We start from the raw sequence: 14,433 nt of genomic DNA on the forward strand, positions 1-14,433 counted from the left end.
AGGACCTGTAATTACTTTAGCCGTGATTTGGTAAAGGTTCGAATAATGATGTGGTGATTTTGTTCTAGCAGCATTGTCATCCAATTCTACAGTTAGTTGATATTTATAAATCTGTTCTATCAAAACTACATTAAAGAAAATATATATGATGGGATGGTTTCCAAGGATTGATGCTCCCATTCGCCTCCAAAAGTGTATGATGGGATGTTATTACTCTAAATCTCTATTGGTCTATTTGGCTCCCTTGTTTTAGGGGTATCTCAAGAAGATAAAAGTTTTGATAAAACACCATCTACAACAATAGTAGTACTTTATAAAAGTGTCAGAATTTTTTTTTTTTTTTTTGAGATAAGTTGGAGGTTTTAGTTACGTTCTCTTTCACTTTATCACCCAATTCAACTCTCTCCTATTAAAAGTTCTTCAAAAGAACAAAAATAGACGTTTTTTTGCGTGTTTTAGACAAAAATAAAAAAAAAAACAAATCATTCTAACAGCCCCTGTATTCTGCTGGGATGAATTGATCATGGGAACAATTTTTTGGTGACACATATAATTCAGCAATTCAGATTTTGGAAAATTATTGAGAAGGTAACACTTGCGATACCTTTTCTTTCTGAAAATATTCATTTACATTAATGATGACGACTACATCTTAATCAATAGCAATGAACAAATGAAATCGAAAGCAAAACTGGTAAACCGAAGAAGAATCAGAAAACAACAAATGAAGGGCTGGTAATGGTATATAGGTTGGTGATGAAAATCAATCATCCCACCACTAGGACTGATGATGATGATGATGATGATTCCTGGGGAAAATCTTCTGTCCAGGAGCAAGTATTGCCAGGGGATCGAAACAGGCTTTTCTGTCCTTGAATCTAGTCCATTGATCTCCAAAATGTTGCTCCCACTCGTCTTGGGACTTGTAATGAGGGAGATACAGCTTGAAGTCCAATCCATTTCTGGTACAACAGTGGAGGATTCTACGGTTCTGGGCAACCAAATCTTCTGCAGGTGGTCCTTTTGGATAGGGAGGACTAAAACGTAGCAATGCCACTAAATAGAAGATATCTCCTTCAGGCAATACAACAGAAGCACGGCTATCCCACCTAATCAATTGAATTCATTTGAAGCCAAAAATAATTATAATTATTTTATTTTATTTTTTAAAAAAAAACACTTTGCAAATGTTTTGAATTTTATTCATAACACATCAAAAAAAGTTACAGCTTTTTTTTTTTGTAAAAAAATTATCCCAAATAACTTACAATCCAGATGTTTAGTTTTTTTTTTCTCCCCCCTATGGTGTAACAAAAATGGTTACCGTAATCTTTACCACGAACGGGCGACGAATCCAACATCACCCGTTGGTTGGACCACCATATATTTTTTTTAATCAAATCTTTGTCCTAAAGAACTCTCCATGCCTTTGCTCTAAACTTTCTTCACACACATTAGTACCTTTACTAGATTTAATCATTCTTTGAAGCCATTGAAACACAAAAAAATTTTCATGATTGAAAAATGTTCTTGTTTTGGGGGAGGGGGGTGGTTAATTTGTGGGGAAAGACAAAAGTGGTACAGAAGAAAGAAGAAAACAGTAAAGGTGAATCATGGAGGGGACAAAGAAATGGTAAGCATTGAGGTGGAGTGCAGCAATAGGTGAGCATGTTAAAATGGTGGGTCCACAAAGGAGAGTGACTGGGCACTTAATAATAATCAGTGATAGGGACCCATATTATTATAAAAAATAATAAAATAAAATAAATAAAAGGTCAAAAAACCCGCCCTAACTACAAAATCTTAACCACCCGATTTAAGACGTTCAGCAAAATAGTCAGCATATCAATAATAAGCAAAGGGTACAGTAGAGTCATGCCACGTCAGCAATGTAACCCCCACACCTCGATAGCCATGTGTCCATCATATGCTGCTGCGGTAAAACAATGGAGTTAAACACATGGACCTTGTGAGGCCTCCACGTGGACTCCATGCACTTTACCAGCTGCTAGCTAGTGAAAACAGCAATGAGAATGAACCTTTGATTTGTTCGTGACATTAACATGTGATAAACGCTCCTAAAAAGCTTAAATAAAATTAAGTTTCAACATACATACGTGTAAAAGGAAGTTGGACTTCCACCTCAAAACTGATTAATAATGAATAGAGTGGTACAATATCTTTTATATATTATTATAAAAACTTATGAAATATCAATATGAGATATTCTCCTGACAGTACGCAAGAGAATTCAAAACAGTTTCACCGTTAAATTTTCAAGTGTCGACGATGGTGAGAATGACCTTTATACATACACACGTGTAAAAAAAATGAATGGAGTGATTCAATATCTTTTATATATTATTATAAAAATCTATGAAATATCAATATGAGATATTCTATTGACAGTACGCAAGGGAATTCAAAAAAAGTTCCACCGTTAAATTCTCAAGTGTCCACGACGAGGAGAGTGACCTTTCAACATCCATACATGTAAAAGAAGTTGAACTTCCATCTCAAAACTAATAGGTAATGAATGGAGTGGTCCAACATCTTTTATATATATGATTATAAAATTTTATGAAATATCAATATGAGATATTCTACTGACAATACGCAAGAGAATTCAAAAAAAGTTCCACCGTTAAATTCTTAAGTGTCGACGACGAGGAGAATGACCTTTCAACACACATATGTGTAAAAGAAGTTGGATTTTCATCTCAAAACTAATTAGTAATGAATCGAGTGGCCTAACATCTTTTATATATATGCTTATAAAACTTTATGAAATATCAATGTGAGATATTCTACTACTGACAGTAATACGCAAGAGAATTCAAAAAAGTGTAGAAGCAGTCCGCACCACTCAAATTGAAGTTGGCCAAGTAAGTAAGTAAGTGAAATTAGTAGGAATGAATTAAAGAAGGGCGTGTGTTTTTCTTTTTTTGGGGATGGAAGGAAGGGCTTACTTGGAGCGGAGGAGAGGATAGACCAAGATTGGGCCACCAATTCCGTGCTGCAAAATGGTGTTAAAGACCAAACGATCAAAATCGGCAATGTCCCTTTTGGAGACAAAGAGGTTGAGCCAGGGATGAGGGGCGTCCCAAATGCCATTGGCCTTAGCCTGCTGCTCTGCAACCTTGACACGAGACAGAAACTCCACGTATTTCAGGTCCACTTCGAACCTCAATTTCTTGCAGAATCTCAGCTGTCCAAGCAATCTATCCACCACCTACCCCAAAAAATTTTTTTTTTCATAATAAAAAGAAAAAAACAAAAAATTAGTAATTGAAAGTGATGGGGGGGCTCATTTGATTACAGAGTATATGCTATATTTTGATAGGGAAAATATGTTGGCAATTTGTGAAAGAGAAAGTAATGGTGACGGATTTTGACGAGAAGGGGGACCAGACAACGAACGTCAGTGAAATCTCAAATGATCGCTCAGCAATAGGACACAGCTTGGTGACGCTAACGTTACTGTTTGTTTTTGTTCTTGTTCTCGCCCGCTCCTGACAAAGGCCACGTCAGAAGAAGGGAGAAAGGGAAAAGCACGGTGTCGATTTCGTAATAATGTCCCGATTGTGTGCCCACTTTTTCCACACGTTGATGGTGTCAGAAAATCCAATGGAAGATACATTACACATTTTACCCCCCGTTGAGTCAGTTTCATAATTCAGATTGGATTCTCGCGTCGTCCTCCACTTGCGCCACCGGAGCCGCCGCCGTCCACCACCAAGCCATGCCCCTCCCCCGCGCCGTGCTGCTTCCCACACGTGGCGCCAAATCATTTCTTATTAATCACTCCGGATTTTTTTTTTTGACAAAAACTCTTTTGACTTTTTCACTGTCCGGCCCTGTAGGAGTGGGACCCATCTTCCTGAATCATCACGGTCAACCAGTATAATACTGCGGGCCCTTTTAGCATCCACCTAGGTCAAAGCTAAGTCTCCTTACCCGGACCACCCCCCATTTGGCGGCCTACGGTTTCTGTTCGGATCCTCCGGCCCCGCCCACATCCCCCACAATTGTGTATTTCATACAACAAAAAATAAAAAAAGGAAAAGAATTTCTGCAATTTTTTAAAATTTAGTTCAAGAAGAGATTCTAAATCTTACGAAAGAAAGAGAAGAAAAAAAGAAAAGAAAAATGCTAAACATTGAAACCATGGAACGAACAAATCAGAGACAAATTAAAGACGTTACAGTCACCATGATAATCCGAACGTGTTTAGTGCGTAAATGTAGATCTCTTCTTTGTTTTTCATTTGTTTTAACAAAGGTTGATTTTAGAAGTAGAGGAGAAAAGAAAAAGAGAGAATAGTTAATAAATGCCAGAATAAATAAATAAAGCTTAAAATGATATCAATCATTAATTAAAACAAAAAAAAGGGACTGAAAGCTTACCAAATTAACAGAGGAGGGACGGTCATTTTCCCGATGATGCAAGACAAGTTCAAGGCAATAGAGCACCGGGCCAGCGGAGGTTGGGATACCGGCGGGGTCAAACGGGTGGTTCGGATCCAACTGTACAGATGCCCACCCGTTGACCGGGTCATCACTGTTCACGAATACAAACCCTTCCACGTAGTCGAACGATTCACCCCCCTCCTCCTGACTCACCAGCAACTCAGCGTCCCGAGTGAACTCGCTAAACTCGCTGTACACCACCCTTATCCATCTAACCTAACAATCCAAAAAAAAAACAAAAAATCCTAAAATTATTAGTAATCATTAGCAACAAAAATAAATCTACGATGCAGTCCCAAAAGAAAAAAGAAAAGAAAAAAAAAATCAAGCAATCATTAAAATCTGAAAAAATGTACTTATTTATATGAAAAAATGAATATTAATAATACTCCATTAAAAAAGAGAGGGAAGAAAAAAACAACTACCAACCATTTGTGGAGAGGGCTGGAGTAAAACCCGAGCTCTGGTGATAATACCAAACTGGCCAAGTCCGCCGAGAACGCTGAAGAAAAGCTGCGAATTTTCATTTCTGGTACACGTTACAATTTCACCTTTGCCTGTAACGACCTCCAATTCCGTTACGTTTTCGGTTTGAGGCCCATACCGGAAAGCCTGGCCACTGACGCCGGCGTTGGACAGCGTTCCCCCCACCGTTAAATCAAGATAGTCAGTCCAGGACCGGGGAGCCAACCCGAAGGGAACGCAGCATTTCAAGACGTCAGCCCACAATGCCCCACCGCCCACGTCAGCACACGGAGGGTGGCGGCGGACCTCAATTTTGTTATAGCTCTCCATTGATTTCATGTCGATAACGAGGCCTCTGTCCGCCATGGCTTGGCCGTTAATGGAATGGCCGTTGCCTCTGGCGGCCACCGTTAAATTGGGTAAGCGTGACGCCAGCTTGATGACCTTAGCAATATCTTCGGCGCCGGCGGGTCTTATAACTGCTAACGGCTTCGTTATCTGCATGCCGCCAAAATCTTTGCTGGCTGAGCCAGTAGGGCCGTAGTCGATGCTGCCCTGGAGTTGCAAGTCTTCTAAACTGTTCCGGAGGAGTGAGACGTCGTCGTCTTCATTGTTGTTTGGTTCTGGTATTGAAACTCGTTCCAAGTAGGCAATCATGGTGGTTTCCTTTTTCCGGGGGGCAGTGGGGGTTTGAACTGGGAAAAAAGCTCTGTTTATTCTGGGAATGGGTTGGGGAGAACGGCCGGGGGGGGGTTTAAATAGCTGCGAGGGCAGGGAAATTTTTTTTTTTTCGGAATTATGAAAACCGGGATTAATTGTTATGGAAGGAAAAGAAAAAGGAAAACTGAATTTAAAAATGGAAAGTGGGAGAATTGAGAGAATTTAAATTGACGTCACAAGAAAGATGGAAAGAAGAGGGAGGGGAAAGGGGAGGGGGGGCGGGGGGGGGGTTTAAGGGGTTGACGCAGGGATCCTATCGCCTTTCTCGATTGTCTGCCACTTCGACTATAGTTAAGTATTGAAGTAGCAATGTTTATTTATTTATTTTGGATTTTTGGTAAGAAATTATATTATACTAGGAAGGATTCTATGTGGTCCACCTCGCGAGGTTACCATGAATTATTCTTTTAATGCAAATATTTTTCTCACATTGGCAATATATATATTAGCGATTTTTGATGCATAACGTATGTGAAAGGTTTAGAACTTATATTAAAATTAATTATGATGTAGTATTACCAACACGTCTAGTATTTACCTAATCTACTATATATGTACACATATTAATAATTATTATCCTCTGTTATATTTATATACTTTCCATGTTTAATTTTACCTACTCTCCCTTGCATTTATATCATCCCTTACATTTATATACTTTCCATGTTTGATCTTACCTACTCTCCCTTGCATTTATATCCTCTCTTACATTTATATACTTTCCATGTTTAATCTTATTTCTCGATTGTCTGCCACTTCGACTATAGTTAAGTATTGAAGTAGCAATGTTTATTTATTTATTTTGGATTTTTGGTAAGAAATTATATTATACTAGGAAGGATTCTAGGTGGTCCACCTCGCGAGGTTACCATGAATTATTCTTTTAATGCAAATATTTTTCTCACATTGGCAATATATATATTAGCGATTTTTGATGCATAACGTATGTGAAAGGTTTAGAACTTATATTAAAATTAATTATGATGTAGTATTAACAGCACGTCTAGTATTTACCTAATCTACTATATATGTACACATATTAATAATTATTATCCTCTGTTATATTTATATACTTTCCATGTTTAATCTTACCTACTCTCCCTTGCATTTATATCATCCCTTACATTTATATACTTTCCATGTTTGATCTTACCTACTCTCCCTTGCATTTATATCCTCTCTTACATTTATATACTTTCCATGTTTAATCTTACCTATTCTCCCTTACATTTATATACTTTCCATGTTTAACCTTACCTACTCTCCCTTGTATTTATATCCTCTCATACATTTATATACTTTCCATGTTTAATCTTACCTATTCTCCCTTACATTTATATACTAATAGTAATTATTATCTTCTCTTGGATTTATATATTTTCCCTGTTTAATCTTACCTACACTCTCTTGTATTTATACACTAATAATAATTATGATTCTCTCTTGCATTTACATATTTTTCTTATTTAATATTACCTATTATCACTTATATTTATTTACTTTCTCTAATTAATATAACGGGTGCCCCGTCATACAAACCATATCCTCGCTACAAACAAGAGATTAGCTCAATTAGGCAAGCTTATAAATTGCATGTTTAATCTTACCTACTCTCCCTTGCATTTATATCTTTCCATGTTTAATCTCACCTACTCTCCCTTGCATTTATATACTAATAGTAATTATTATCTTCTCTTGGATTTATATATTTTCTGGTTTAATCTTACCTACACTCTCTTGCATTTATGTACTAATAATAATTATGATCCTCTCTTTTTTCTTATTTAATATTACCTATTCTCACTTATATTTATTTACTTTCTCTAATTAATATAACAGGTGCCCCATCATACAAACCGTATCCTCGCTACAAACAAGAGATCATCTCAATTAGGCAAGCTTATAAATTGCATGTTGCAAAAAATTCTTTTTCTTTTTAGAATGATGTCTTCATGCTAGACCTTGGAGTCTGGACATGCTTTGCTTTGTTTCCTATTTCAGTCCCTCCATTTATGGCAATTCAATACAAAACTGCTGTTTCAGTGCCGTGTGAAAAAAGGGTATTGTCAGTAAACTATTCTCTAAGCAATTAAAAAGATTTGGTAATTGTATGTATATTCACATCAAATTATGCTCTCTTAACCAACATTTTAAGTGATTAATATTCTTATATAGGTTCAACCTGCATTATATACTTCACCTTATAAAAAGATGTAGAAAGCTTGCTGATCAAATTCAAGACTGAAATATGAAATTTGGAAATTGAAATTTAAGCCCTCCAACTATTAATTTGCTGGTTTCATGAAGTGATCCTAGTATGTTTGATAGTCAGTTGAACTTGAGAATTGAACTTAAACATTTTATTCCATGTATATTATATAGTTCAATAACAAGCATATGGTTTATAATGATGCTAAATTGATTAATGAAATGTTATATCTTAACCGTAATAGATTGTATACTAAAATTGAAAATGTGCATGCATGTATGAGAGAGGGAGAGAATTGGTAGAGAGGAGGAATGGCTTGTGTATTTGAGTAGAGATGTAAAAGAAAAAAAAAATGTATTTATCTGTTTGAAGGAGATTGGATATGCGTTTGAGGGAGTGTGTAGGTACATCTGTGTTAAATAAAAACACAATTTGAGTAAGCATTTGTATTATACTTGTCCATGAATTTAACAAATTAACTCATTAATTGATTATACACTTTTAATTATTTAGAATTGAAGTGATGCTTTAATGTATTTAGATGTAGGATAATGTGCAGAAAAAAAAACACATAATTTATTAATTTTAATCATTACAAAGGGTACATGTCTTTCCAATGAAGAAAAACTCAAGGCACTACAAGAAAATTTCCCTATTATGGCATACTTGTTAGGGCACTATTAAGCAAATGCCTCAAATAAACACTTATTAAGGCATTAGGTAGTTTTTGCCATACTAACACTTATTAATTAAATAAAAAAAGACAATGTATAAGGGACAAATCTTATAAGAAAAACTGAAAATAAAAGAATATAAAGAAAAAATTTGTAGAGGCATTTTAGAGATGTGCCTCAACAACTAATAGAAGGAAAAACAATCCCAAATTATCCACGAAAAGAAGCGGCAAATTGTTTCATGAAAAAACAGAAAAATGCTCCAAATTGGCGCCTAAGAGCAGCGGCAAAATTGTCCCAAATCCCAAATCCCCAAATCCCAAATCCCAAATCACAAATGCCGGTCTTTCTCCCTCACTCTCCCTCTCGGTCCTCTACCAATCTACCATCTCCAAAACTTTCATTTTTCATTGACCCATCTCTTTCCCGCACTCACTCTCTCTCGGTCCTCTTCCCTCAAACTATCTCCCCAAAGCTTCGATCTTTCCAAAATTGAGGTCAGTCATTCAATCATGATATCAAGATGGTTTACTTGGTTCTGTTTGAGTTTGTTGTTTTTGGGTTCCATGTCAGAATTTGTGGTTGTTTCTGTCTCTTTTTTGTTTTCCTGTCGGGAACTGTCTCTCTCAATTTCTATCAAGTTTGGTAATACAATTCAGGAACACGATTATTTATTTTCTTGAGAAACTGAAAACAGGGATATGATGTGAGGTACAAAATTTTGGAATATGGATTGGTTATATTTATGGAACTGATATTTTACAGCTACGCAGGGTGAATAAGGCCACTCCGTAATCAAAAAATGCTATTGCTAGATATGAAAGCATCAAACTATCATAATTCATTTTGGTTTATGAATTAGAATATATTTTCATTTATGTGCTTCTGAAAGTTTTTTCTCGGATAAGTGATGCATTTTTGGTTCATTAGCAAAAGTAAGCTTGTTGTGTGATTTGTTAGTCATTGTACTTAAAATACGAATAAAGTCATTGTACCTGTAACAAATTCTTGATCTGTTTGATGTAAAAGGACTCTCGTGTGTCTTGTATATTTTCTTAATACATCTGTCTACATAATTTTCTATATCTATATATATGTATTTGTGTCTGTGTATGACCATAGTGAGTGTTACCTAGCACTGGTCCAATCTTAATTTTTAATTAATTAATGTACTGTAGTTATTGTAGTTGGAGAGTACTACTAAATGCAAAGGATGAAGATGAGAACCCAATAAACTGCAGAGAAAGAGTTAAAGAATGAACCTTTAGCATTCTTCATCTTTAGCAAAAAAAAATCCTTGGCATACTATTGTATATAATAGAAGTTAGATCAAAATTCTACCAAAATTAGTGTACTGAAAACACATAATACTGCAGGATCTAAAGAAGAAAGCAGAGAAAAGGCAATAAAGCGCACTGCTTCCACATTGGGTAGAATGCTAAGTAAAGCATAAAGACTAAAAGAAGAAAAGAAACAGTACAATAGGTAGATCTGTCATGCTTGCTAGTACCAAAATTAAGTACTTACGCTAATTTTAAGTAGTTCTTAGGTGCAAATGAGAAGGCTTTAATTAAGTGGGTAGACTATTAATTAAGTTATTTTTCAACTATTTAAATTTGTATACCAAAAACAGGAAAAAAAAAATTTATTCTTCATCGACCACAAGATAACAGCCAATGTTTCAATAACGCCACTCTTAAATTTTCTTTCTGTACTCTTTAGTACCTTTTTTCTCTATAAGGTTAGACATATGCCACCAGACTAATATATCCGAAAGGTGACACCTTACACTCTCCTCTTGTCCAGGTAAATTTTTTGCTGTGAAATATATTGGAAATCTGACTAGCAAACTAGTTGAAAAAATTTCTCCTTTGAATTGAGTCATATAAGTTCATATTGTCCTATAACTGAGTTTTATATCTAACTTAGTATATAACCATTTCCCCATTCCATACTAATAAAAGTTGTACTGACTGAGAGTGTTGTTGATATATTGCATCCAAGATTCCTACTGCTAACAAACTATTTCCAAGGTCTTTTCGAAGCATTTCATCTATTTCTCAGAAAACATGTCTGATACCCTTTGTTTAGTAGCCTTTGCTTGTCTTTTGATTCCGTTTACTTTTCCTCTTTTATCTTCTAGGATAATTGCATATATGTGGCTAAACTTGTACAATTTCTAACTAGATCAATTGAGTGAGATAGGAAGACAAATGCCTAAACAAGACAATAGAATAGCCAAGATTGTGTGTCCCTCCAAAGCGATAAGGGCTGCTGGTGACATCGATTTGTATTCAGCCCTTACCTAGCTTTCCATGATGACTAGCTTCATACAATAAAAACTTTTAAAAATCAGAATCAGCACCCAGAAATCAGTATAAACCTGGTTCAAGCAGTTGCTAATGAACTTAATTAGACTGATTTTTGTTAATCTTTAAGTGCAGCACTTAATGGTTCAAGATGTCGAAGATAATTGATCATTTTTGGTTTCCAAGTGGCTTATTTTGCGCATATTTAACGATCCATTTATGTTGGTTGCCATGATGTTGGTTTTCAAAGTAAACTTAAGATGTCTCTAGAAATTTATGTTGATGATAGTTTACTCTTCTTTAACAATCAGTTTGTAGCTCTCACTAGCTCTCTATCCTCCCAATCTCTTTTCTTTTGATTTCTCCCAATCTCAGAGATAATCACTAGCTCTGATATTTGTAGCTCACTAGCTCTCACTAGTTGCAGCACCGTTAAACATATGAAATAATAGCCAAGGCAACAGATGCAATGAATTTTTTTAATTCTGTATTTGTTTGATTAAATCGACCTAAGAAATGGATTAATCAATCTAAAGAATCCTAAAGGGGAACGGGGAGAAGTAAGTGCTAGTATTTTCTTTTACTTTTTTCAATTTCTTTCTATTTTCCTCTTTTCTAAACCGTAATTAAGACCTCTATTATAATTTGTTGAAAGCTTAAGCAATTGGTGTAAAAATGCAATAGGTCCTGTTTTAAAATTTACTCAAGGTAGTTGCTTTTACTTTATTTTGGACAGGTTTCTATTTGCTGGTAAGTATTTGACGGACGAAAAGTGCTAGACTTTGGCACTCTTGAGCAGGTACATTCCTTTATTGGTCTAATTTTATACGCACATGCCTGATTAGTCTTGTTCTAATTTGCTTTTGAATATAGCAGTTGGTAATTTATTATTTGAATTTTGCTATTAAAAGTGTTCATACATTACAAAGGTTTGCTGATATGAAATTGAGTATTTAAGTCTAATTTAATCTATCTTGCAATAAATTACAAAATTATTGGTTATTTTAGCTGTTATCTCATATAAAATGCATTATTTCAGGTACTCACTCATTAACACTCCTTTATGTTGTTTGATGAGTAAATATTTGACAACTCTAATAATATGGATAAGAGTTGGATGTGGAAAGATAGAAGAAGTGGTGAATTTGAAAAGGGTTTGGAATTATTCTTAAACTATGCATTTAAGCATTCAAGTCATGGGAATGGAATGATTGCTTGTCCATGTTCAGAATGTAAATGTGGAGTATGTGTGTCTAGGCCAGATGCAAAAATTCATTTGAAGGTGTTTGGATTTCTTAAGGGATACACACAGTGGGTAGCTCACGGGGAATTTGTATACTCTTCTGCACCGATACAGACCTCAGACAATGTTCCTCATAACGTATCTGATATAGGTGATGACATGAATGGTCTAGTTCATGAAACCTTAGGAATACCTCAACAAGATCCTGCTATGGCTGGTACATTTGAATCTAATCAGGAACTACCAAATTCAGTTGCTGAAAAGTTTTATAAGTTAATTGATGATTCTCAACAAGAACTCTACCCTGGTTGTAAAAATTTTTCCAAGCTTTCGTTCATATTTCGCTTGCTTCACTTGAAGTGTCTGGGTAAATGGAGTAACAAAATCTTTGATATGCTTCTTGATTTGTTAAGAGAAGCATTTCCTGAAGCCATGGAAAAATTGCCTAAATCTTACTATGAGTCTGAAAAATTAATGAAAGAATTAGGACTTGGATATGAAAAGTATGATGCTTGTCCTAATGATTGCACTTTGTATTGGGGGGTAAATGCAAAAAGAACTTGTTGTGAAACATGCAAAGAACTTAGATGGGAAGCATCAGAAAATGATCCATCCGGTGAGAAAAGAAAAGTCACACGTAAGGTTTTATGGCATTTTCCACTAAAACCCAGGTTGCAACGTTTATTTATGTCATCTAAAACTGCAAAGCATATGAGATGGCACTCGGAGGGTCGTACTAAGGATGGTTATATGAGGCACCCTGCTGATTCCCCAGCTTGGAAAACTTTCGATTATCAGCATACAGATTTTTCTAAGGATCCTCGTAATGTTAGGTTGGGATTGGCTTCCGATGGATTTAATCCATTCAAAAGTATGAGCTCTACTCATAGTACATGGCCGGTGATTTTGATACCTTATAATTTACCGCCTTGGATGTGTATGAAACAGCCATATTTAATGTTGTCATTGTTGATACCAGGTCCACATGCTCCTGGTAATGATATTGATGTATATTTACAACCTCTAATCAAAGAATTGAAAGAATTGTGGGAGATGGGGATCAATACATATGATGCATCTTGCAAACAAAACTTTCAATTAAGAGCAGCATTATTATGGACTATCAGTGATTTTCCTGGCTATGCAGTTTTATCCGGTTGGAGTACTAAAGGAAAATATGCATGCCCTGTTTGTCATAAACACACAACTTCACAACGGTTAAGGCATAAGGATTGTTATATGGGCCATAGAAAAATTTTGGATCCGGCTCATACTTTTAGGAAGAATTCTCGAGCTTTTAATGGAAAGGAAGAACATGGGAGAGCTCCTGAAAAATTGATGGGGTCTACAATTTTATCTGAATTGAAAAATTTTCAAATCAGATTTGGAAAATTAGTTGATGATAATCCAACATTGCCATTCAGTTGGAAAAATTTGAGCATTTTCTTTGATCTTCCTTATTGGAAAGATAATTTAATTCGTCATAATTTGGATGTCATGCATATTGAAAAGAATATTTGTGATTGCATTGTTGGGACATTGTTGAATCTGGATAAAAATAAGGATGATTATACTGCACGCTGTGATTTACGTGACATGGGTATAAGGCCGGAACTTCATCCAGTTGAGAAAGAAAATGGTAGATTTTATTTGCCTCCAGCCTGCTTTACAATGGACAGGAAGGAAAAAGAAATTTTCTGTAAAGTGCTAAAAAAAGTGAAGGTACCGGACGGGTATGCAGCTAATATATCTAGATGTGTGAAAGTGAAGCCAGTCAAAATTTATGGACTTAAGAGCCATGATAACCATATTTTGATGCAGCAGTTGTTGCCAATAGCTTTGAGAAAAACATTATCGAAGGCAGTCCGCTCTCCATTGATTAAATTGAGTAGGTACTTTCGAAAGTTGTGCTCTAAAGTCCTTTGTGCTGAAGATTTAGTCCACATGGAGATGGAGATTGCTATTATACTTTGTCAACTCGAGAGAATCTTTCCACCATCTTTTTTTGTTATCATGGTGCATTTATCTATCCATTTGGCCACCGAGGCAAAAATTGGAGGGCCAGTCCATTATCGCTGGATGTATCCTATTGAAAGGTATGTGTTCTGAATTAAATTAATAATCTTAATATTTATTTATTTATTTGGGCACCTTGAAGTCTTATGATATCATATTTCTTCTAAGGTACTTGGGCACCTTGAAGTCTTATGTTCGAAACAAAAGTCGACCAGAAGGTTGCATTGATGAAGGGTATATAGCAGAAGAGTGCTTGACATTTTGTTCATTTTTCTTGGCTGATTATGTGGAGACAAAATTGAATCGATCAAACAGAAATGAAGATGTC

General features: G+C 35.5%; 2 protein-coding genes across 2 annotated transcripts; one reads left to right on the top strand and one right to left on the bottom strand.

Annotated features, from left to right (window-relative positions):
* Positions 1-561: 561 nt before the first annotated feature.
* Positions 562-5,793, bottom strand: LOC113779142 (cytokinin dehydrogenase 7). The gene is made up of 4 exons (XM_027324603.1): positions 4,899-5,793; positions 4,407-4,685; positions 2,970-3,232; positions 562-1,109 (listed from the first exon to the last, which is right to left on the bottom strand). Exons 1-4 carry the CDS (start codon positions 5,589-5,591, stop codon positions 779-781), a joined length of 1,566 nt encoding a protein of 521 aa, XP_027180404.1. The 5' UTR covers positions 5,592-5,793; the 3' UTR covers positions 562-778.
* A 6,155-nt stretch (positions 5,794-11,948) lies between these two features.
* On the top strand, positions 11,949-14,198 carry LOC113779383. The gene has a single exon (XM_027324950.1). The coding sequence runs from the start codon at positions 11,949-11,951 to the stop codon at positions 14,196-14,198; it is 2,250 nt and encodes a 749-aa protein (XP_027180751.1).
* Positions 14,199-14,433: the final 235 nt, after the last annotated feature.

Source organism: Coffea eugenioides, chromosome 8 (assembly GCF_003713205.1).
Source record: "Coffea eugenioides isolate CCC68of chromosome 8, Ceug_1.0, whole genome shotgun sequence".
NCBI lineage: Eukaryota > Viridiplantae > Streptophyta > Magnoliopsida > Gentianales > Rubiaceae > Coffea > Coffea eugenioides.

Coding starts and splice junctions, on each gene's coding strand:
- LOC113779383 (XM_027324950.1), top strand. CDS start 11,949: ATGGATAAGAGTTGGATGTGGAAAGATAGAAGAAGTGGTGAATTTGAA.
- LOC113779142 (XM_027324603.1), bottom strand. CDS start 5,591: ATGATTGCCTACTTGGAACGAGTTTCAATACCAGAACCAAACAACAAT. Junction 4,686..4,898: donor TCCAGCCCTCTCCACAAATG/GTTGGTAGTTGT, acceptor TTGGATTGTTAG/GTTAGATGGATAAGGGTGGT. Junction 3,233..4,406: donor GTCCCTCCTCTGTTAATTTG/GTAAGCTTTCAG, acceptor TTTTTGGGGTAG/GTGGTGGATAGATTGCTTGG.